This window comes from Natator depressus, chromosome 7 (genome assembly GCF_965152275.1).
Source record: "Natator depressus isolate rNatDep1 chromosome 7, rNatDep2.hap1, whole genome shotgun sequence".
Lineage (NCBI taxonomy): Eukaryota > Metazoa > Chordata > Testudines > Cheloniidae > Natator > Natator depressus.
In genome coordinates, this window is record NC_134240.1 from 28,827,936 (window position 1) to 28,852,738 (window position 24,803).

General features: G+C 43.4%; 1 protein-coding gene across 1 annotated transcript in view; it reads left to right on the forward strand.

The window, feature by feature from the left end:
• The window catches only part of SUSD3 (sushi domain containing 3), a 49,495-nt gene extending 25,127 nt beyond the window's left edge, over nt 1–24,368 (forward strand). Inside the window, exons 4-5 of the mRNA XM_074959701.1 lie at nt 838–996; nt 23,720–24,368. Of these exons, the coding sequence (XP_074815802.1) occupies nt 838–996; nt 23,720–23,942 (382 nt within the window). The 3' untranslated portion in view covers nt 23,943–24,368. The remainder of the gene's footprint in view (nt 1–837; nt 997–23,719) is intronic.
• Nucleotides 24,369–24,803: the final 435 nt, after the last annotated feature.

Here is a 24,803-nt window from a genome sequence, read left to right on the forward strand (position 1 = left end):
GGTATCCTAAGGGGTCAGACACCAGAGGGTAAATAAAACAAGCCCCAAATGTGTTTGTTTTAATCTCATGATATCAGCTTAAAAATCATTATTTTTGAGGTCTAATTTATTGTTTGAATGCATGAAGTTGACGGTACTGCAGATTTTTTTCAGAGTAAAACAGTTTTCATTTTTCCATAAGGTACCAGCAATTTTTTAACAGTGACACTTTTAAAAGGCCAGATCCTGCTGTTCTTAGACAGGCTGAACTCCCTTTGATGTCAATGAGCGTTTGTCTGTGAAGGGACACAGGATCCTACCCTACGTGGCTTTTACTAGAAGTTAAACTTTAGGGAAGTATCTCATGGACCAAGGAGGGAAAGCATGGGTTGCTGTCACACCCAAACTGAACAGGCCCAGGAAGCACTACATTCCTCATGGGAACGTCCTCTGGAATTTAATAGGGATTAAATCAATAGGACTCTGAAAACTATTCTAAAAATCTATAGATTTGAATAAAAATAACAACCTTTCTATGGGTTTCTTTGAACTAATCCTAAGTGTTCCATAAGGGATTGCCCAGAATCAGATGTGTTTTTACAGTAAGTACAATTACAGTGGGTTACATTTTCAAGAATAAGATTTATCCTATCTTGAGCTGCAGTTGAAGACAGCATCCCTCTTCAGGAAGGCACATACTTAAGTCTGGTTATAGGTGCATGCTTAAAGTTAAGCCTGTGTGTTAGAGCTTTCCTCAGGAGAGATGATTTTAAGCTCATGTGTTCCTGAATCATAGGCGCTAAACTACTGTACCAATGTCTGCCCTGGCTGTAGATTTTAACCAAGCTGTGTTTACAGGGATATGCAGCTGTGGTACCAGCTCAGAAGTGAAGAACTGGAAAACATGCAAGCTGCTTATTTTGGTTTTAAAGGCAGAAATAACAACAATAATAAACACTTCAGGAATAAACCAGCATTTGACGATGGGACTAACCTGGCATATGACAATGAAGGCTTCTGCAGGTGAGATGATTAAAATGCAATACGCTGTGTTTCTGAATGTGTTTGCCTGAGTAGATGTGAGAAGAAGGAGGATTAGTGAAAAGTTGCCTCAGAAGAAAAAGAACGTTGTAAGTGTATTGTCTGGTTACGGGTAACACGACAAGCTGGTCTGAGTTCATGATGTTTGCAGTTTGTTTCCCAAGCTGTGTGTTCTCCATCCTACAAGACGCTGGGCACGCCTCCGAGGTGCTGTGCATGCTGGGAGGGTGCTGCATGCCCTCTGCTTGCATTATAATCAGTGGGAGCTGAGGGCGCTTGTCACGTTGCAGGGTCAAGACCTAAAGGTTTCATGTTATTGGTTGTTTTCTGTGGGAATTAATAATGTCACAAAGACAAGATTTTGAGACAGCTTGAAAACCAGCATGACCTTGAGCCCTTATAGCCATTCTCTGTCCTGTCCTCAACGCCGTTGGGTTAGGCCTGGTCTACACGCAACATTGCACCAAGTTAATTAAAGGTGTGTATTTAAGCCCATTTAGTGAAACTGGTGCCGAGACCTGTGTGGATGCACTTATTGGTTTAAACCTGGCTTGAGCCTGTGTCAGTACCTTTCCAGGCATGAGCTCAGTTGATATAACCAGTTGGAAACTGGTATAAGCCTGTCCATACAGGGCTTGGCACTAGTTCAATGACATTGGTTAAAAACATACCTTTAGTTAAACCAGGGCAAACTGTGTGCCTTATGGTTTCCTGGGCTTCGGGCCAGAGGAGACGCAGTCAACCACTGTACGTGGCATGCTCCCCTCCCAGACTGTCGGTATTCCCGGCCAATGTGTGTGGAAGATAGTGTGTCTCTGGACAGCATTAAATGGTTTCTGGCAGGGCAGCAGAGGAGTCAAAGCTACACGTTGTTTAGTGGGTGTTAATCTGGGGGCCAGACTGTATTAGCACTACAAGCCAAAAGAATGGAAGTTTTGCCATTGACTTCAGTGAGGCAAGGATTTCACCCAATATGTCTAAGGGACGATACAGACTGTCACAAGGTGGACCACACAGGCTAAGGGGGCTGAGAGGTGGTGTAATTTACAACTTAAACTTAAACTCACCTCTGAATTTGTGCAGATGTGTTACACTGATTTTACTGGTATAAACTAAAGAGCAGAGACACGTGAAGGAAAATGATAATTACCATGTGTCAGAGTCTAATCTCAGTTTCACTAGTGCCAGCCACATAATTCTGTGTCATTTCACTGAACTATCCTTTTGCTATCGCTTAGCACTAATATGCAATATACAGTATATTACAGTTCCTGTTTACTGTTAATTCACCGCTCACTTTACAGACTTTGCTTACAGCAATATCTATGATTTGTAATGGTTACCTGTAGAAAGCAATTTTATACAGCTTATAAAACACCTTCCATTCCACAGCTAGAAATTTATATTTAAGTGGCGCATTTAAACAAAAGTCTGATGGCTGTTTAATCAATTTTTAGATCTGGTGGGGCTCAGAAAGACTTCTAAAGCTAATTATAATGGTGACTATACTCTTAAACCAGCTCTTCAAAAGGATTAAGAACTAATTTGTCATTTTGAATAGCTACGTATGCTGGAGTGTTAACACAGGATAAAAACACAATCTGCTTTTAGAATGTTTTAAAATAAAATGTAAAATCCAGCAGTTCCTAAATATAAAGGTTATTGCTCCTTTGGAGCTACCAGCACCTTAGAAATTCTTATCTAAGCCACTCTATGGAGAAAAATCTTTTATTCTATTTACAAAACACTGCACCTCCTTCCTTAACTGAATGTAACAGGGAATATACAAGTCAACTGGACATGCAACGGTTCAGAAAAACAGCTTTTATAAGGTCCGAAAATGAGTTTGTTAGTTCATTAAGAACGTGGAGAGTTTATAAACTTTGCAGAAGAAAACAAAGGGCTGGGAAGGCTTATGAACTCTGCAACCTTTCCACACAGTAAACTTAATGACAGGTTTCAGAGTAACAGCGGTGTTAGTCTGTATTCGCAAAAAGAAAAGGAGGACTTGTGGCACCTTAGAGACTAACCAATTTATTTGAGCATAAGCTTTTGTGAGCTACAGCTCACTTCATCGGATGCATACTGTGAAAAGTGTAGAAGTTCTTTTATACACACAAAGCATGAAAAAATACCTCCCCTCACCCCACTCTCCTGCTGGCAATAGCTTATCTAAAGTGATCACTCTCCTTACAATGTGTATGATAATCAAGTTGGGCCATTTCCAGCACAAATCCAGGTTTTCTCACCCCCCGCCCCCCACACAAACCCACTCTCCTGCTGGTAATAGCTTATCTAAAGTGACCACTCTCCTTACAATGTGTATGATAATGGCCCATCTTGATTATCATACACATTGTAAGGAGAGTGGTCACTTTAGATAAGCTATTACCAGCAGGAGAGTGGGTTTGTGTGGGGGGGGGGCGGGGGGGGTGAGAAAACCTGGATTTGTGCTGGAAATGGCCCAACTTGATTATCATACACGTTGTAAGGAGAGTGATCACTTTAGATAAGCTATTGCCAGCAGGAGAGTGGGGTGGGGGGAGGTATTTTTTCATGCTTTGTGTGTATAAAAGATCTTCTACACTTTCCACAGTATGCATCCGATGAAGTGAGCTGTAGCTCACGAAAGCTTATGCTCAAATAAATTGGTTAGTCTCTAAGGTGCCACAAGTACTCCTTTTCTTTTTGGTAAACTTAATGTGCTGAAAGCAAATACTGGCAGATGTATCCTACCTTTGGATGACAGAGTGCTGGTTAATCAGGATTCAGATAATCAAGTTTCCACTGTATTTCACTGATGCAGAGACAACGTGCATCCAGCACATGTGGACTAGTTATTCAGATATTACAAAAAATCAACTAGATTTCAGTTGTATCAAAATCTCCAGGTTTGAGCTAAAAGCCTGGTTGTTTCAAATGACCACTCAGGTTCAGAAAGGCTGTTTCTTCTAAATGGAACAGGAAAGCATTTGTCTGAGTTTGGGCAGTTATGAACATTGCCTAAGACTCTATCCTGGAGTTACTGCAGGGATGAGCATGACCTTTTAACAATGCAAATCAAACCAACTTTTGCATAAGTACTTACAGTGGTACATTTATATTCTCCGTTCCATAAAACGTTATTAAAGCTATAGATTTCTACAGTTTAATGCTAGTAAATGGATCTGTGTGCATTGGATGAGATGTGGGAATTGTCTAATGCATTATGTGGCAAATGAACCTTGAATATGACAAATGATATGCCAGCTTTATGTGTCACTTTGAAGGTTTATTTGTTGTGTAATGAATTAGACAGAGTCACATCTTATTCATCATCCTAACCACAGCTTACTGTTAACAGCCAGGCAGTATCAAAGGATGGCTAGGTAAGTGCAAACGGAAGCTGTCTGATGTATTATAGGATGGGTGAACATTAAAGACCCCAAATGAGATAATAGCTTTCCCCATTGTTTCCTTTCTGTATATAATGCAAATACACACTTGGGCAACTTTCATTTTGGGCTATTTCCTGCCAGTGCATCAGTCGCCATGGGCATTCAAGCCTAAGTGCAGGAAATTGCGAAGCTCAGGGACAAAGTGAAAGCAAATCCAAACAAAGTCCCGTTTACCTTTTTGAGATCATTGGAGTAATTGACTTTATTCCCTGAGAAAACGTCCTCTTATTGGCAACATCTGGCCTTTGGTTGTAAATCAGAATTTCCCATTGTTTCCAGTGAGGAATTATGCTTAAAAAACATGGCTCATTGTTTGGGGTTTCCCTGCTCTTGTTCATGACCAAGCCACACAACACATAGACCCTCAATGGATCACAAGTTGCATGAATTTTTCCCCCTGCTGGAGAATGTTTGTGTGTTGGTTTTTTATGTGAGATAACAAAAGGAAGTAGTTCCCTCCCAGAGAATCTGAGAGATGAGGCATATGCTTATCTGAGGGAAGAGTATTGGAGCCTTGGAGATTTATACAAGTTTTATGATAGAATTGACTTTCTTTGGAGGAAAGAATTCCTATCACAGCAGTTGCTCCTTTGCATGATATGTATCGTAGGGTATATCTATATAGCAGTTAAACACCACTGGCTGGCCTAGGTCAGCTGAGGGGCTTCCGGGGCTCGGGCTGCAAAATTGCTGTGTCGATGTTTGGACTCAAGTGAGCGTCCCAGAATCTGGGCTTCAGACTGAGCCCAAACATCTACATGGCTATTTTTAGCCCTGCAACCTGAGTCAGCTGAGTTGGGCCAGCCACAGCTGTGCCATGGGTCTTTTATTCCAGTACAGACATAGCCTTTGAGAGACAAGGGTGAGGTAATATGTTTTATTGGACCAACTTCTGTTGGTGTCTCTCTCACCAACACACATTGGCCTAATAAAACATGTTACCTCACCCACCTTGTCTCTCTAAACAGTGGGACCAACGTGGCTCCAAGAACACTGCAAACAGCTAAAGTATCTGGGAGATAGAAAGCACCTTCTTTAAGACACTTCCCACACCTCTTGAGTATATCTTTAGCCTATTTCTGACTATTAAAAGCATTCTTAGAATCATAGAATATCAGGGTTGGAAGGGACCTTAGGAGGTCATCTAGTCCAACCCCCTGCTCAAAGCAGGACCAATCCCCAACTAAATCATCCCAAGCAGGGCTTTGTCAAGCCTAACCTTAAAAATATCTAAGGAAGGAGATTCCACCACCTCCCTAGGTAACGCATTCCAGTGTTTCACCACCCTCCTAGTAAAAAAGTTTTTCCTAATATCCAACCTAAACCTCCCCCACTTCAACTTGAGACTGTTACTCCTTGTTCTGTCATCAGCTACCACTGAGAACAGTCTAGAGCCATCCTCTTTGGAACCCCCTTTCAGGTAGTTGAAAGCAGCTATCAAATCCCCCCTCATTCTTCTCTTCCACAGACTAAACAATCCCAGTTCCCTCAGCCTCTCTTCATAAGTCAGGTGTTCCAGTCCCCTAATCATTTTTGTTGCCCTCCGCTGGACTCTTTCCAATTTTTCCACATCCTCCTTGTAGTGTGGGGCCCAAAACTGGACACAGTACTCCAGATGAGGCCTCACCAATGCCCAATAGAGGGGAACGATCACGTCCCTCGATCTGCTGGCAATGCCCCTACGTATACATCCCAAAATGCCATTGGCCTTCTTGGCAACAAGGGCACACTGTTGACTCATATCCAGCTTCTCGTCCACTGTAACCCCTAGGTCCTTTTCTGCAGAACTGCTGCCTAGCCATTCGGTCCCTAGTCTGTAGCGGTGCATGGGATTCTTCCGTCCTAAGTGCAGGACTCTGCACTTGTCCTTGTTGAACGTCATCAGATTTATTTTGGCCCCATCCTCCAATTTGTCTAGGTCCCTCTGTATCCTATCCCTACCCTCCAGCGTATCTACCTCTCCTCCCAGTTCAGTGTCATCTGCAAACTTGCTGAGGGTGCAATCCACACCATCCTCCAGATCATTTAGGAAGATATTGAACAAAACCGGCCCCAGGACCGACCCTTGGGGCACTCCACTTGATACCGGCTGCCAACTAGACATGGAGCCATTGATCACTACCCGTTGAGCCCGACAGTCTAGCCAACTTTCTATCCACCTTATAGTCCATTCATCCAGCCCATACTTCTTTAACTTGCTGGCAAGAATACTGTGGGAGACCGTGTCAAAAGCTTTGCTAAAGTCAAGGAACTACACGTCCACCACTTTCCCCTCATCCACAGAGCCAGTTATCTCGTCATAGAAGGCAATTAGATTAGTCAGGCATGACTTGCCCTTGGTGAATCCATGCTGACTGTTCCTGATCACTTTCCTCTCCTCTAAGTGCTTCAAAATTGATTCCTTGAGGACCTGCTCCATGATTTTTCCAGGGACTGAGGTGAGGCTGACTGGCCTGTAGTTCCCAGGATCCTCCTCCTTCCCTTGTTTAAAGATGGGCACTACATTAGCCTTTTTCCAGTCGACCGGGACTTCCCCCGATCGCCATGAGTTTTCAAAGATAATGGCCAATGGCTCTGCAATCACATCCGCCAACTTCTTTAGCACTCTCGGATGCAGCACATCCGGCCCCATTAACTGGTGCTCGTCCAGCTTTTCTAAATAGTCCTGAACCAGCCCTCTGTGGAGAAAGAAGTGGTCACCTCCTCCCCATGCTGTGCTGCCCAGTGCAGTAGTCTGGGAGCTGACCTTGTTCGAGAAGACAGAGGCAAAAAAAAGCATTGAGTACATTAGCTTTTTCCACATCCTCTGTCACTAGGTTGCCTCCCTCATTCAGTAAGGGGCCCACACTTTCCTTGGCTTTCTTCTTGTTGCTAACATACCTGAAGAAATCCTTCTTGTTACTCTTAACATCTCTTGCTAGCTGCAACTCCAGGTGTGATTTGCGGCTCTCTCATCCCAGTCAGGCTAACAGCATGAAAAATCTGAGGCAGATGTTTGTACATGCCAACAAAGATCGGTAACAGCATGCCGAAGCCCTGTCTACACTACAGAACTGCAGTGTTGCGAGCTGCCATGGGAATTTGTCACACAGTGAGGCACACACACAAAAGTACGCACCTCTGTGTGCACATGCAGTACACACAGTGTTTTCTGTCTTTGTTGAAATTTCTTTGAAAGATTGTGTGTTCTATATTTAGATCTAGGAGCAAAAATAGTTTAAGAAAAAAAAGAAGTAACCCCCCCCCCCGTTGATATTTGACAGAATAGATCTTTTTTTATCGTTTTTGACATAACTTTGAGCAAGTCAGTATCAAACTTTTGTCAGAGTGATCCCACAGTTTTTGCCTATGCTTGGAATAGGAAATCAGTGTGACAACTGTGTAGTGTGGGTTGGCAGCTGCTGACTTTAATGGTGACCACTGTACATGGAAGGAGCCACATTCTGACCTTGAATACACGTGAGCAAGTCACACGGAAGCGATGGGAGAGATGCACATACGTAGGTGAGATCAGCATGTGATTCAGTGTGAGGTGCACGTTAGCAATTGCCATCTTTGCCATCCAGCTGCTATTTGGAAGAAAGCAACAGTGTGGCGGTTACTAATACTTATTTTAATAAAGCCACATGCCTCTAAGCTCCATAGTTGGCAACATGACCAGTCTCTTGTAATATTCCAATGACTGACTAGTGCCTGAATAATTTACAGCCACTTACAGGGAGGATGTGCCACATAAGAAGGGACTAAAAAGTTTGTTTTCTCAGGATTTGGTGATAGGGGATGTAGGAAGGAGAGAGTGTGTTAATGGTGTATAACAGGGAGCACAGTGAAAAGGGATACTTTACATTGGATGAAGACATGGGGGAAGGAGTGTGGCCCTGGGCCATGCACACAGCCCAAACAATGTCAGTGAACCTCAACAGCACCTATAGCGAGGAGTACAAGGTCATCCGTCCAAGGAGAGGAGAGATGCCCATACAAACAGCAAAAGGTTTGTGCACCTGTGATGCAAAGGCAGAAGCAGAGGTAATTAGGGCTTATCTGCACAGGGAAATTGACCAGATTAGCTGTTCCAGAGTTAGTCTCCACTCGTGGTGTTATTCTTCAATCACTATTCCCCTTTAAATTCACACTCTACCTTACTCCAGAATAACAGCCCCTGGGAGATAACACCTTTAGACCAACATTCCCCCTTCATCCACAGCCAGGATCCCTGCTGGCTGTTTTATAGATGCTAGAAAAGTATGACTCTGCAGGTGAGCCATGCAAGCTACGCACCACACATGGACAGGCAGAAGCCTGAATATTAGCAAAGGGAAGTTTAATAAAAGCTGGCCGTCTCCACTGCAGGGTGACAAAGATATCTGAGAGATTAAAGTGAGTGTCAGTGAGAGATCATATTAAAGTAATGGGAACCAAAAGGAAAAATGAAACCACTTCCCTCCACCCAAGCATAGCTGTGTGGCCACCTATAAAGGAGCAGTCAATTACAGATGTTGTTCAGCTGAATACAAACTAGAACTAGGACAAAGCAAATTATTTTGGCCTTGGATTCACAGCTTGTAGGAAGAGGGAGAAATTTCCTTGGTTCATTTGTGATTGCCAAACTCAAACAACACTCTCCTTCGCCCCTTTTAAATGATTCCAGCCATTCTTCTAGGGATTTCAAGGAGAATCAACTAATAAACATGCATAACCTGGCACTAGGATAGGAAACTCACTACAGTAACTAGGGTACACCGTAAACCATCCTCCCTGTGCATATGAAAATATCCAGTAAACTCAGAACACCCTGCTGTGCGTGCCTTGCCACCACCAAACCAGGAGCATGCCATCCACTAGCCCCACCACTGGAAAAACCAATACAATTAGAAGTAGGAGAGCCTGCACTAGTTGGGAATTCAGTTTGAATTAACATCCAGATTATGGTATGAAATATCCAAACTACAGGAAGCCTCCATTTCCCTCACTCTCAGCACATGTCCCCCCATTTTATCCCCTGGGATAGCCCCTTCCTCGACAAGGAAAGAGCTTTGACTGGTGGCCTGCTTTCCCCCCTCTTCAGGGATTTTTTGAAGATCACAGCAGACCAGCTGCCTTCTATCACCTTTAACAAGCATATCTGCTATCTCTCTCCTTCAGACTTGAGGAGACAAGCCCAGATTGCTTCTGCTCACCCTTTTGGGTTAGACTCAGCTAATCTGAGTCAGCTAATCAGCCCCCCTGAAGAAGTGTCATGTGACATAATCCAGTCCACCCAGTTCAGCAATGCATCCCAAGGAGCTGCAATTAAATATAATGGGTTTTTTTTTCTAACATGAACATTTTTGGAGGAAATGCTGCATTTGTGTAGAAACATTGACAACAACCCAAAAACTCAAACCAGGAAATTTGGAGTGTTTGGAGTTCGAGGTGGATTCTTTTATACAGCTCCCTTGCTTGTTTTCAGATGTACTGTTGTCACCAGTTAGCTGAACTGACTGCAGGAGTGAGTCAAGTGAAATGAAAAAGCCCATGTCTGTGACTACACTTGAAAGTCCTCCTATTAGACACCCACTGCAGCTGGTACATATTACCAAGCCAAAATATCTGCAGCTGGGCAACAGATTGATGTACACCCACAGAAGTTATTTTTAGTGCTTGTCTCTGAAAGATCATGAAATTCGGTCTTGGGTCCTTTCCAACTACAGCGTGTCAGTCAGTACGCATTATCAGTGTAGTAAGGGAAAAGCAGATAAGCAATATCCAATAAAAAGATGTCCAAGAGAAATGACTGCAGAAAAACAAGATGTGCTTGGGAATTTTGAAGCAAATGTATAATAAGTGATGAAGCAAAATCAGTGAAATGAGTTCCCAACATTTGCCCATGCAGAAATCCCAGCTATGCTCTCTCTTCCGCTTACATAGAGTTGTAAAGGGCCAGGTTTCAGAGTGGTAGCCGTGTTAGTCTGTATCCGCAAAAAGAACGAGGAGGACTTGTGGCACCTTAGAGACAAACAAATTTATTTGAGCTTAAGCTTTCGTGGGCTAAAACCCACTTCATCAGATGCATGCAGTGGAAAATACAGCAGGAAGATATATCTATACATAGATATAGATATAATACACACAGAGAACATCAAAAAATGGGTATTGTCACACATACTATAACGAGAGTGATCAATTAAGGTGAGCTATTATCAGCAGGAGAAAAAAACCTTTTGTAATGATAATCAGGATGGCCCATTTCCAACAGTTGACAAGAAGGTGTGAGTAACAGTGGGGGTGGGGGGGCGGAATAAGCATAGGGAAATAGTTTTACTTTATGTAATGACCCATCCACTCCCAGTCTTTATTCAAGCCTAAGTTAATTGTGTCCAGTTTGCAAATTTAATTCCAATTCAGCAGTCTCTCATTGGAGTCTGTTTCTGAAGTTTTTTTGTTTAAGAATTGCCACTTTTACGTCTGTAATCGAGTGACCAAAGAGATTGAAGTGTTCTCCGACTGGTTTTTGAATGTTATAATTTTTGACGTCTGATTTGTATCCATTTATTCTTTTACGTAGAGTCTGTCCGGTTTGGCCAATGTACATGGCAGAGGGGCATTGCTGGCACATGATGGCATATATCACACTGGTAGATGTGCAGGTGAACGAGCCTCTGATAGTGTGGCTGATGTGATGAGGTCCTATGATGGTGTCCCCTGAATAGATATGTGGACACAGTTGGCAACGGGCTTTGTTGCAAGGATAGGTTCCTGGGTTAGTGTTTTTGTTGTGTGGTTGCTGGTGAGTATTTGCTTCAGGTTGGGGGGCTGTCTATAAGCAAGGACTGGCCTGTCTCCCAAGATCTGTGAGAGTGATGGGTCATCCTTCAGGATAGGTTGTAGATCCTTGATGATGCGCTGGAGAGGTTTTAGTTGGGGGCTGAAGGTGACGGCTAGTGGCATTCTGTTACTTTCTTTGTTGGGCCTGTCCTGTAGTAGGTGACTTCTGGGTACTCTTCTGGCTCTGTCAATCTGTTTCTTCACTTCAGCAGGTGGGTATTGTAGTTGTAAGAACATTTGATAGAGACTTTGTAGGTGTTTGTCACTGTCTGAGGGATTGGAGCAAATGTGGTTGTATCTTAGAGCTTGGCTATAGACAATGGATCGTGTGGTGTGGTCTGGATGAAAGCTGGAGGCATGTAGGTAAGTACAGCAGTCAGTAGGTTTCCGGTATAGGGTGGTGTTTATGTGACCATCGCTTATTAGCACTGTCCAGGAAGTGGATCTCTTGTGTGGACTGGTCCAGGCTGAGGTTGATGGTGAGATGGAAATTGTTGAAATCATGGTGGAATTCCTGAAGGGCTTCTTTTCCATGGGTCCAGATGATGAAGATGTCATCAATGTAGCGCAAGTAGAGTAGGGGCATTAGGGGACGAGAGCTGAGGAAGCGTTGTTCTAAGTCAGCCCTAAAAATGTTGGCATACTGTGGGGCCATGTGGGTACCCATAGCAGTGCCGCAGATTTGAAGGTGTACATTGTCCTCAAATGTGAAATAGTTATGGGTGAGGACAAAGTCACAAAGTTCAGCCACCAGGTTTGCTGTGACATTATTGGGGATACTGTTCCTGACGGCTTGTAGTCCATCTTTGTGTGCAATGTTGGTGTAGAGGGCTTCTACATCCATAGTGGCCTATTGTTACTCACGCCTTCTTGTCAGCTGTTGGAAATGGGCCATCCTGATTATTACTACAAAAGGGTTTTTTTTTCCTACTGGTAATAGCTCACCTTAATTGATCACTCTCGTTATAGTTTGTATGGCAACACCCATTTTTTCATGTTCTCTGTGTGTGTGTGTATATATATATATGTATGTGTGTGTATGTATGTATATATATCTTCCTACTGTATTTTCCACTGCATGCATCTGATGAAGTGGGTTTTAGCCATGAAAGCTTATGCTCTAATCAATTTGCTAGTCTCTAAGGTGCCACAAGTACTCCTCGTTTTTTTTGTAAAGGGCCAGGTTCTCTACTGCCCTGTGCCTTGTGTAAAGGGTGGGAGGAAAGGCCAGGAAATTGGAAAGCCAGAGGCCAGAATGCTAAGGTAAAGGGCAGCATGGCTGAGAGATCTTTACAGATGCAGGAAAGCATGGTGTGCAGATTTACCACAGCAAGAGAAGAGAAGGTGTTTTTTCCTGTGCTAGGAGCTAAACTGATCTAAAGATTTGATAGTAGGAAAAAAAAATAAGCAGAGCGTAACAAAAGACACAGAATGAGGCTAAAACCTCAACAGCAGAAGGTTATCAAGATGGAAAGTCTATTGATGGAAAATCAAATGGGGCAAATGTTGTACAGTCAGTAGCAATTTACCGCCAGACTGCAAGAGATCCCGGAAGGCCAATCTGCCCTGAGGAGATTTCCGCAATGCCAGGAAGTGCTGCTGGAGTTAACACTGTGTCTGTGTTTTCATTACTACATGCCCTTGCTTACAGGATAGCTGTAGTGTCCCCACAGGTATGGCTGAAAGGGCAATTGCATTCTAAGGGTCTGATCCAGTTTCCATTGAATTAGATAGAGCCAGATCCTTGACCCAAGCTAAATCCCCTTAATGCTGCTCTAAAGGGACAGCTGGGGATTCCTCCAATGTAAAGGAAGCTTCTGGTGGTGTAAGGTCAGTCTACCTGGCTTAGTTTCACCACACACACACCCCCATCCTACACCCTCCGCAAAGGTGGTATATTGGGTATTGGGGCATGGCCTGAATGCTGCTGCTCTTAAGCTTTGCCAGGGGCTGAACCGGCCTCCAGTTGCTCCCAAGACTGGGTGAGCAGAAAGGGGTCCTACTGCCACCTCTGCCCTCCCTCCCTCAGCTCATCTGAGAATGCAGCCCTTTGTGTGGGTGCAGAATCGGGGCCCTCTTCTCAGGCTCTGCTTTTAGATCATTTGGTCTGAAATGTCTCTCCGTGGTGAGTTCAAGGATGGCTTATTTGGGGGAGTCTGAAGGAGTCCATCCCCTTCCCCCCCATTATCTGAAAATACAAAAAAAATCTCCAGTGTTTTTCCACACGAACAGGCTTGTCCGGGTGCTGTTTTGCATTCAGATAATACATTGGCGATTTTACACCCACAAAAGCTGAAAACAATTATGAGCCAAATCAGCTGGGAGGAAGAGTTTAATCAGAAAAATGTGAATGATAATTGGGAATCATTTAAGAATACCTTATTAGATGTTCAGAAAACCACAACTGAAGAAGAAGGCTATACTTGTAAAAAAAACCAAAAAACAAAAAAACCCGAACTGGTTTATAGGGGAAGTAAAGGTAACTATAAAAAAAATAAAATATATAACAAATAGAAGAAAGGGTAATTTGGTACTAATGAATATAAATAAGTAGATAGGAACTGTAGAAATGTGATAAGGGAAGCCAAGGGACACCAGGAGACATCTATGGCCAACAGAGTTAAGGACAATAAGGAGGGGTTTTAAAAAATATATTAGGAATAAAAGGAATGCTGACAATTATATTGGTCCGTTACTAGGTGGAAAGGGCAGAATTATCAATAATAATGCTGAAAAGACCTAAGTGTTCAATAAATATTTCTGTTATGTATTGGTTGAAAAGCAGATGATATAATCTCATCATATTGTGATAACATTCTTTTTCTATTCCATTAGTATCTCTGGAGAACATTAAACAGAAGCTACTAAAGTAAGACATTTTTTAAATCAGCAGGTCCAGATAACCTGCATCCAAGAGTCTTAAAAGAACTGGCTGATGAGCTTGCTAAACTGTTAATGCTGATTTTCAATAAGTCTTGGAACACTGGGGAAGTTTTGAAAGAAAACTAATGTTGGGCCAATTTTTAAAAAGGATAAATGGGATGACCTGGGTAATTATAGATCCATCAGCCTGACATCGATCCTGGGCAAGATAATGAAGCAGCTGATAAGGGACTCAATAAAGGCTTAAAGAAGGATAATGTAGTTAATGCAAATTAAGATAGGTATATGGAAAACAGATCCAGTCAAACTAACTTGATTTTTTTTCTGAGATTGCAAGTGTGCTTGATAAAGGTAATAGTGTTGATGTAATATACTTAGATTTCTCTAAGGCGTTTGACTGGTACTGCACAACATTTTGATTAAAAAAAAAAACTAGAACCATGTAAAGTTAACATGGCACATATTAAATGGATTACAAACTGCTTCATAATGTAACTGTAAACAGGGAGTCACTATCAAACAGTGTATTTCCAGACGAGTCCCGCAGGGATCAGTTCTTGGGCCTATGCTATTTAACAATTTTATCAATAACCTGGAAGAAAAGATACAATCATCACGGATAAAGTGTGCAAATGACATAAAAATTGGGAGAGTGGTAAATAATGAACAGGACAGGTCGCTGAGTCAGAGAAATGTGGATTGCATGGTAAATTGGGTGCAAGCAAACCGGGTGTAATATATGGCTAAAAGTAAATATATACATCTGGGAACAAAGAATCTAGGCCATACCTACAGGATGGGGAACTGCATCCTGGGAAGCAGTGACTCTGAAAAAGATTTGGGGGTCATGGTGGATAATCAGGTGAACGTGAGTTCCTAGTGTGATGCTGTGACCAAAAGAGCTGGTGCAATCCTGGGATATATAAACAGGGGAATTTTGAATAAGAGTGGAGAGGTTATTTTACCTCTTTATTTGGCACTGGTGTGACTGCTGCTGGAATCCTGTGTCCAGTTTTGGTCCCCACAATACAAGAAGGATGTTGATAAATTGGTGGAGAGGGTTCATAGAAGAATCATGAGACTGAATAGAGGACTAGAGAACATGCCTTGTAAGGATAAACTGAAGGAGCTCAATCTATTTAACTTAACAAAGAAAAGGTTAAGGGGTGACTTGATTACAGTCTGTAAGTAGCTACACGGGGAACAAATATTTAACAATGGGCTCTTCAATCTAGCAGAGAAAAGTACAACATGATCTAATGGCTGGAAGTTGGAGCTAGACAAATTCAGAGTGGAAATAAGGTGTATATTTTTAACAATGGAGTAATTAACCATTGGAACATTTGGCAAAGTGTCATGGTGGATTGTCCATTACGGACAATTTTAAAATCAAGATTGGATATCTTTCTAAAAGATCTGCTCTAGGAATTATTTTGAGGAAGTCCTATGGCCTGTGTTATACAGGAGGTCAGACTAGATGATCACAATGGTTCCTTCTGGCTTTGGAATCTATGAAAGTCAGGACGTTCCAAGTTATGCTTCCCACAGCACTCAGAACTTGGCCATATTTCACTTCTATTAAGGTATAAATGTCAATTCAAAGGGTTTGGTCCTGCAGACCCTTAGTCACTTTGAGAGGGTGATGCAGCTGCTAGATGCCATTTGCACAATTCTGGGACCACTGGAGTCATGTGAATGCAAATTACATGTCTGCCCACAGCTACTCTCTCTTGCCTACTTGCAAGGCAGCACTTAAGTGGCAGGGAGGCCATCACACATGGCTGTGTGAGGAGATGCACAATTGGATGCCATGCTAATAAAACAAGTAATGGTGTCACTTTATATGCTTAATCTTCTATTACAGGGACTGTGCAGTGAAATGGGTACAGGTAGCACGTGACTAGTTGATACAACTGCCTGTAACTCAGGGCCGGGCTGCGCTGTTGTAGTGCTTTAGTGAAGACGCAAATATGCAAATGGAAGAGCTTCTCCCATTGGTGTAGTTAATCCACCGCCGTGAGAGGCAGTAGCTACGTCATTAGAAGAAGCCCTCCTGTCGACATAGTGGTGTCTGCACTGGATGAATTTTTCATACCCCTGAGCTACATAGTTAGTTATATCGATGTAAGTTTATAGTGTAGACCTGGCCTAGGAGAGTTATGTAAATATGTGACAGGGCAACTTCCTGCAATATCTATGGGAGACTATCTTGTATTAAGTGTAAGAATGGTTTATGTATCATTGTAGGCCAGGGATTGTATGCACTTCCCAGGGAGAGAGCTACCACAGCTCCTCCAGGAAGTAAAAGCAGTAGGAGATGGTTAAGGCAAATCACTTGGGTTATAACATCTTGAGTGAGGTACTGCCTGTGACACTGCACCACATATTCTTCACAGTGCTATTATTATGATATGATTATGACATAATTATGATGTATTTTATGCAAGATAAGTCACGTGAGATGTCATTGGAAAAGTTATGATTTGCTGAATATGATTCTTCTATTTGTATGCATATATCACTTTTGTATCTGAAGTTATGAATATTGACTATGTATCTGTATTTCAAATTTAGTTACGCCTGGGTAGCACCCACTAGACAAGATGCTTTCAGTCTAGATAGTGGGTGGGGAAGGGCCTAGTCAGGGCAATGAGCCATTAGGAAAAAAGAATAGGCCTTAGGAGAAGCTTATCTCCCACCAAGTGAGCCTTATTATGAAAGCTACAGACAGCCTCCGAGTAATGGCTGCTATGACTCGACAAGGACATGTGATGAGACCACATGTCTCTCGATTCCATCTTGGGATGTCAGTATTTTTCCACAGACTGGTCTGGGAACCAAGCTGTGTGAACAAAGGGTTCCCGCCATGTGCAAAGGCTATATAAGACAGGGAGTGACATCATCTGGTGTTCTTCACTCCCCCCACAAGAAGGTTCCTGGAAACACCTGAGGAACAAAGACTGAACTGGGGGAAGTGCTAGACCCAGGCTAATGGGATTCCTAGCCTGTGAATGAAACACCTAGGGATTACAAGCTGTAAAGAAAGTGCAGCTTGCCACTTAAAAATCTGCAGCCTGCTTGTATCATCTCTTAGGATGGGTCTGCTATTCACACCCAATCTATGTGGTATATTAAGCTTAGTTTGTGTTTTTTGTTTATTTGCTAGGTAATCTGCTTTGATCTGTTTGCTATCACTTATAATCACTCACAATCTATCCTTTGTAGTTAATAAACTTGTTTTTGCTTTATCTAAACCTAGTGAGTTGGAGTGTAGTGTGTGGGAATCATAACTCAGGGGCAAAGGCTGTTGCATATTCCTCTCCACATTGAGGGAGGGGGCGAATTTTATGAGCTTACGCTGTATAGTTCTCTGTGCCGTGCTAGATGGTATAATTTTGGGTTTGTACTCCAGAGGGGGGGTATGCCTGAGGAGCTGGGAGTTGCATTAGCTGTAGCCTTCCTATGCAGCGGCTGGTCAGAGAGCCTGCATGTAACTGCAGGTAGGTGCGTCCCTGCCTGTATGTATGCTGGTGAAAGTGCAGGCTGGAGGGCTCTGCAGCTTGTCACAGCAGTACAGTGTAAGAGGGAGCCCAGACTGATGGGTCAGGGGGCTCAGTGGTACCCCAGTCCCAGACTGCACCCCAGGGATGACAACCCATCACAGTGCCTCCTGGGAAGACTCGCGTGTTCTGGTTCAAACTGGACTCTTCAGAGACCAAGGTCTTTTAAGCCCATGCTTAAACTGACTCAGGGCCTTCAATCTGGTTCCTGATTTTAAAGACTGATATGAACGTGTAAGAACAGGGAAAACCTACTTGTAGGGTTTGAAGGACTGACACCTACCAGAATCCCATGTTGGAGTTGGGGGTGACCTCTGGTAAGCTGTCTAATATGCGTATAGGTTCTTTTATTGTCTTTATATACTTTCTCTGTAATGCTTTTACCTTAGGAATAAATGTGTTTGCTTAGGAGCAGCTGTGTGGTAACTTGTAACTGCTGGCAATACACTGCTGTAGCCCGTGGAGAGAAAGCAAAGCACAGGCACTCGCTTGCTGGACGTATCGCAATGCAGATCAGGGAGCTGTGCAGCCTTAAAAACCCTGGTTGGGAAGGAGTGAGATGCAGGTCTTCCCTCAGGAGAGGTGACGTCTGAGAGCTGGAAACCTTTAAGTGGGTGACCATGGCGGGGGAACACTGGGGCAGTTACTCTGGAACTGTGATGCATGATACTGGGCTGAACATTTCTTTTAAAAAGTCAAGGATACTTGCACAACTAAAATGACCTCTTAGAGCTTGGTGTGTAACTTAACTGGGCTTCACTGTCATTTAAAAATCTATGGCAACTGCTGCATGTGATCAGTACACCCCTTGAAGCCAGTGATAGCTGCTTCCATGCAGCAGATGTTGAGTCAGATCCACTGATGTTAAGAGAGAGAGGAAATTGACAGCTTAGAATTTAAGCTCTAGAGGAGAGGCAGGGTAGCGATGCCCCCTTAATGGTATGCATGTTAATATTATGCATATTATTGTGGATCTGGACATCCTAGAGTCTAGAGCTGGATGAATACCACCCCCCTCACTGAACCAGCCATAGTAGGGTTTAGCCATGAGAATTTTAGTATGAAGGCAAAGAACAGATTGTCTCTGGCCCTTACACAGGTGGGCAGGGGGAGGAAGAAAAGTGGGTGCAAGATCTACAGACAACAGCACTCTGGGGAGTGCAGGGATGGCTTTCTTGGCCCAAATGATCATAAAGAGGAGGAGGCAGACCTATGTCCCCTCTTTTCTCCATTACCATCCTATAGACTTGGCCAGGAACATTGGGGGAAGTAGGCTGCAACATCCCAGCCAGTGCTCCCCCAGTGGGGGTGATGTCGTTCTGTACCGCTCCACCCCCAATGTGGGTCAGTGGCTAAATCCCACAGTATGGCCCCAAATGGGGCACTTCAAATCAATCCTATCCAATCCAAATACAGTCTTGGGACGACTGGGAAAAGGGGTATGTGATTTTTAGCTTAAATCTGGGAATGCCCCAAAATATATACTATTCTTTTTCCCTGTCCACTTCCAACCCCCAATATGGTTATGCCTTCAGAGAGAGGCATAGGCTAGTCAGGGTTTGAACATGGACCTAGGAATCAGGGTCTCCAGAGTGCTAGTTATGGCTTTGACAATGATGCCCTATGTGATTGTGGGAACTCACTCCCCCTTCCTGCCTCAGTTTTCTAGCTGTAAAAGGGAGAAGATAACATCCCCTACCTTGTAACAATGGTAAAGCACTCACCATGTGAAAAGTGCTAGATATATATTTGCTAAATTATATTAATTTTCTTCCTTGCCTTAATATACTGTTGCAACTAATGGGGTGTGTGTATGTGTGTGTGTGTATCTGTATTTCAGAAAAGGTTCCATTATTGTTTTCATAATGGCTCCATTATTATCAATGCAAAGTCACCTGACATAAAACAAGAGAAAAGTTCCACCCGCTTCCATCAGAAATCACGTCATTGCCAAAACCAGACAGGAAATACAAAATGTACTTATGATGTCCCACTGTGCTGGAGTTCTCTCATTGCAAGGAGGTCCTATTAGCCTTCTCATCCCCTGCAGCTAGGAACAATTCTCAACTCTCACAAAGGAGAATTCGTTCAAACAGCCATTGAGGCATGCTTCTGTATATTACTCTTTTCTACTGGTATAGGCTTTGTCTATTTCCCCCCCCCACCCCCCATTACACCAGCCCCATGGACGGCATAATCTTGTTTTTTCTAATATTATTCAGGAGCTGTAGCATGTGCTGCCTGTTTATTTTATATTATACTAGAAATAGATTTGAGAAGAGAACAACAACAACAAAACCCCCAGGCAAATGAAACCTCTACACCTGTCCTTTCCAAATTTAAAGTCAAACATGGCCATGTGAGAGCATCAGTACCTAGTGTTACCGTGTTTGGTGTTATTTTCAAGTGAGCGCTAAGATGAGCAGGTGTTATGCGCCCAAGTCACTCACTAAGAGTATGTCTATGTTGCATTTAAAACCCTATGGCTGGGCCAAGCCGGCTGAACTCGCGCTTGCAGGGTTCATGCTAAGGGGCTGTGTAATTGCAGCGTACACATTCGTGCTTGGGCTCTAGGACCCTGCGAGGTGGGATCCAACAGCCCCTTAGCCTGAGCCCCACAAGCCCGAGTCAGCTGGCACAGGCCACACTGGTGTCTAATTGCAGTGTAGACATACCCAAGAGGCTTTGGAATATTCCAGCTGGGGGGGATAGCTCAGTGGTTTGAGCACTGGCCTGCTAAACCCAGGGTTCTGAGTTCAATCCTTGAGGGGGCCATTTAGGGATCTGGGACAAAAACAATTGGGGATTGGTCCTGCTTTGAGCAGGGGGTTGGACTAGATGACCTCCTGAGGTCCCTTCCAACCCGGATATTCTATGATTCTATGACTGGAATGAAGCAATGTTAAAGTACAAAAGGGGGTCACCCATGTTGTGCTGCTTGCACACAATGGAGGGAGCACCAGTGAACAAAAGTACAAAGTGAAACTCATGTTTCATAGATCAGTATAAATTCACAGGAATCAGTCTCCACCCGATGCACATGCCTGTAACTCTTGTTAACTCTGGGCCCAGTCCTGCAGCCTCTACTCAGGCAAAATGCCCACTGACTTCACTGATCCCACTGGCTTTTGCAAGGATTGCAGGATTTAGTCCAATGCACTACGAGCATTTTCCTTCAGGACATGTACATTTTTAACATTAGTAGGACTCCTCTAGAGAGGCAGCGGCTAATGCTCCAGTATTTGGTTGCACTCCACTTTTCCACTCAAAGCATCTACTAGTGGAGAATGACTACATAATCATCGAAGGCCAATTCCTAGTCTGGCTGAAGTCAATGGGAGTTTGCTACTGAGTGAAATGGGCTCGGGTGATGTCCCTGTAGAATAACCAGGTGGTGGGCAGTGATGATCTAACTACAGTCTTCGGGGAAATTTTTTTAAATCACAGGGCTTTAGTGGTGCAGCTCCCAACGACCTCCATGAGAGGCAGGCTGCAGCTGCTAAATCCCCACACAGAGCTTTATAGAATAGTTTCACAATGGGATCAACTGCAAAAGTAAGCTCTACATTAAATGCACAAAGGCCAAAAATAGCTTGTTTTGAAAGCTCTTTGCTGCGGTGTTAACATGGTCCCTTGACAGGTCTTGCAAATACAAGCATTCTGCACTCCATGCAACAACTTGCAGACAAAGGTACATTTTACAGAGTTCCTTTCCTCTTCTCCCATCCCAAACTCTGTTACTTTCTTCCTTCTCCCTCTGGCCTTTCTCCTTCTCCTCCTCTGTACTTGCTGTTTTGATGAGATTGTTTTCCCTTGTAACTACTTCCTATCACCTCAAGAGCATTGAGTGGAGTTGCTGGCACTAAAAAAAGCGTATGTCCTTGGCAACATATGGTGCCCCCATTGTGATGCTTCCAGTAACTGCTTTTTTTCTAATCAAGTGCTCGAAATGCCCATGGAAGTCTTTACAATTTTATGTTCTGCAGCAGCATGCAGTATCAGCGTTTGAATCTTGTATTTTTGTAGCACTTCGTTCTTGCACGGGTAAGTAATCTCCACACCCCAGCCATACTTCCTGCCGTGGAAAGCTTATTTCCTCTTTTGATACACACACTTAACTCAGCGGAAGGGTGGTGGTGCTTTCAGAGCAACGACTCCATCTCTGATGTGCTTCAGAAAGATTTTCTGAAGTGCTTGCCCTGGTTTACAGGAGGTGAAGGAAAGTCACTGCTGCTTGAAAATCAGGAAAGGGATCTTTCATGTCAATAAGCAGAACCTTTTTGTCATTTCCCTATGCATGGTTTTGAAAAATAAATAGGGTGAAAAACAAATCCTGCCTTTCAAGTGTGTGGGGGGAGGTGGAATTTACAAGGGGTAGTTAGCCCTCTGGCACAAGGGAATCCATGCAGAGGTGTGGGGCAAGAGGGTTTGGTCTGCTCATGTGCTGAGGGAACCCTGTTGCTAGGGCCCTACCAAATTCATGGTCCATTTTGGTCAATTTCACAATCATAGGATTTAAAAAATCATACATTTCACTGTTTCAGATATTTAAATCTGAAATTTCACGGTGGTGTAACCGTGGGGGGTCCCAACCCAAAACAGTGTCACGGGGGGCAGGAGCGCAAGGCTATTGCAGGGTGGTCATGGTATTGCCACCCTTATTTCTGTGCTGCTGCCTTCAGAGCTGGGTGGCCGGAAGGCAGCTGCTTGTCAGGTGCCCAGCTCTGAAGGCTGTGTCACTGCCAGCAGCAGTGCAGAAGCAAGGGTGGCAATGCCATACCATGCCGCCCTCACTTCTGCGCTGCTGCTAGCGGGAATGCTGCCTTCAGAGCGGGGCTCTCAGCCAGCAGTTGCTGCTCTCCAGCTGCCCAGCTCTGTGAAATCTGCTCTCCCCTACAATAGCCAGATTTCATGGGGGAGATCAGATTTCACGGTCCATGATGCATTTTTCACAGCAGTGAATTTGGTAGGGCCCTACCTATGGTGGGTCAACATCCACTGCTTGCATAGAAGGGGGGAATGCTGTCTCCTTGGTACCATTCCGAGCCACGAGCTTCATAGAAGCCCTTCTGCATTATCTCCATCTGGAAGGGGGCGGATGATGTTTTAGAGACAGGACGAGAGCTAGCGGTTAGTGGAGCGGGGAAAGCTGCTGTGCTCCATGGCAGTCTCCTCCTCAGCCCATGAGTGGGTATCCGAGCAGGTGTCCTAGCCGGAGCTGATACTGGAAGCATTAACCCATGCAGATTCCCTTTCCTGTCTGCTGCCCGGGGACGCCGGTGCCTGTATTAGGATGCAAGCAGAGAGATCGCTCTGCACCTGAAAGCTGTACAACCCCCTACCCCTCCGTGTAGAGACCAGCAGAAAAGTGCTGATACTGGGATAGCTTATTCCCGTTTGGGAAGGGGACTAAACTCTACCCGTGTAAGGCACCTTTATACCAGTATAGCTGCATCCATGCTGGGGCTTGTACCAGTCTAACTAGATCAGTAAAAAATCCCCCCTTCGCCCAACTGAGATAGTGAGACTGATACAACTTCCTCGTGTCGGCCAGCCTTTATGCTCCTTTACCCTAAGGCCCCTTTACGCTGCTCCATGAGAGTAAAGAGCCAATGAGTGAGTGTAACTGTAATTTATGCCCATTTTAAGGCTACTTCATGTTTCCAGAACAGTGTAAAGGGACTTGCGGATACCTGAGAATCAATCCCACAGTGTAGGCAACTACCATGAGTGGTCAGAAGGCAGTTAACAAAACTGCAACAAAATTCAAAAAGTTACACCGGCAGGTACCAGTTGTCTTCAAGCTGTGCCTCCTTCACAATTATGCAACTCTCCCAGCATCAGCTGAGAGACAATGATTTGCCCCATCACTGCCCACTGTTTTAATGCTAGAGCAAGGAGTCCATACAGCACAGCACAAATTGTTTGGTGAATGCTTGATGAGCAAATAAAATGGAATTGAAAGTTCTGACTCTGCTAAAGCAAGTGACACCCAAATAACTTTCGCCTTCTAACCTGCAGATTCCACCAAGAACGGACTAGGGACATCGCAGTTTCTGCGTGTTGCACAGAAAACGACTGTCAGCCCAAGTTCAACACAAGCAATAGTACAGCTATGAAACAATTACTGCCAGAACATAATGTTCCAATACATACAGTGAGTACAATACACGTTGCTGAGGTCTATAGACATGATAAGAATATTTGTAAGAAACCCATCTCTCGTATACCTGGATAGTCAATGTCAGAAATAAGTAATTTGCTGTGTTGGACCAAAATGAAATATGGTTAGAAATATGTGCCTTAAAGACTGCGTAGAAAACTACTTAATTATTCTTATGAATCTGAAAATTTTATACATCAAGATTATTTTAAAATGCTCCAGATTTAACTTAAATACAGTAATGAATGTTGATGCTTACAATAAATAGCGATTCTCTGCAAAGTGCTAAATATCATGGCAAGAATATAATATTCTCCTGTACATACTATAGAGAGAAATGGTAACCGTTTGTATATTTGCTTCATGTAAAGTCTCTGACAACAACTACACATTCATATCACTGCAAACTTCTTTTAACTTGCGTTCTTTTTGTAAACATGCCAGAAAAAAAAACATATTTTTGCACACTAGTCTGAGAATTACAATAAAGATTTCTTTTTAATGAAAAAGCATTGTGATTTTATTTGAGAATGGCATTACTAGGTAACTCATCCATTCTAGGTATATACAGGACCTCATTGTTCATATGAGAATATATGTTTTCTTGTTTTTCCAGTTTGGATCATTAAGGAACTGCTCTGGCTCTTATTCCATAGTTACAAGATAGTTGTTCTCCACGTTCAAATAGAGTTCTTATTTGTTCTCTCATCAGAAAAATAACAGGAACTGTTGCCACTTTCCAGCCCTTATAAAATATGATTGTAAGGCGAGCCTGACAATAGCCTTAATTGTGTGACCTCATTATGATGAATTCAGATGTTTCACTATGTCCTTTTTTCCCCCCACCAAATTTTGAAAAACTTTTAGTTATTTTCATCAGCTCAGATTGTTGGAGTTTGCCAAAGAGTCCAGAAAAACCCTACTTCATTTTGGCCC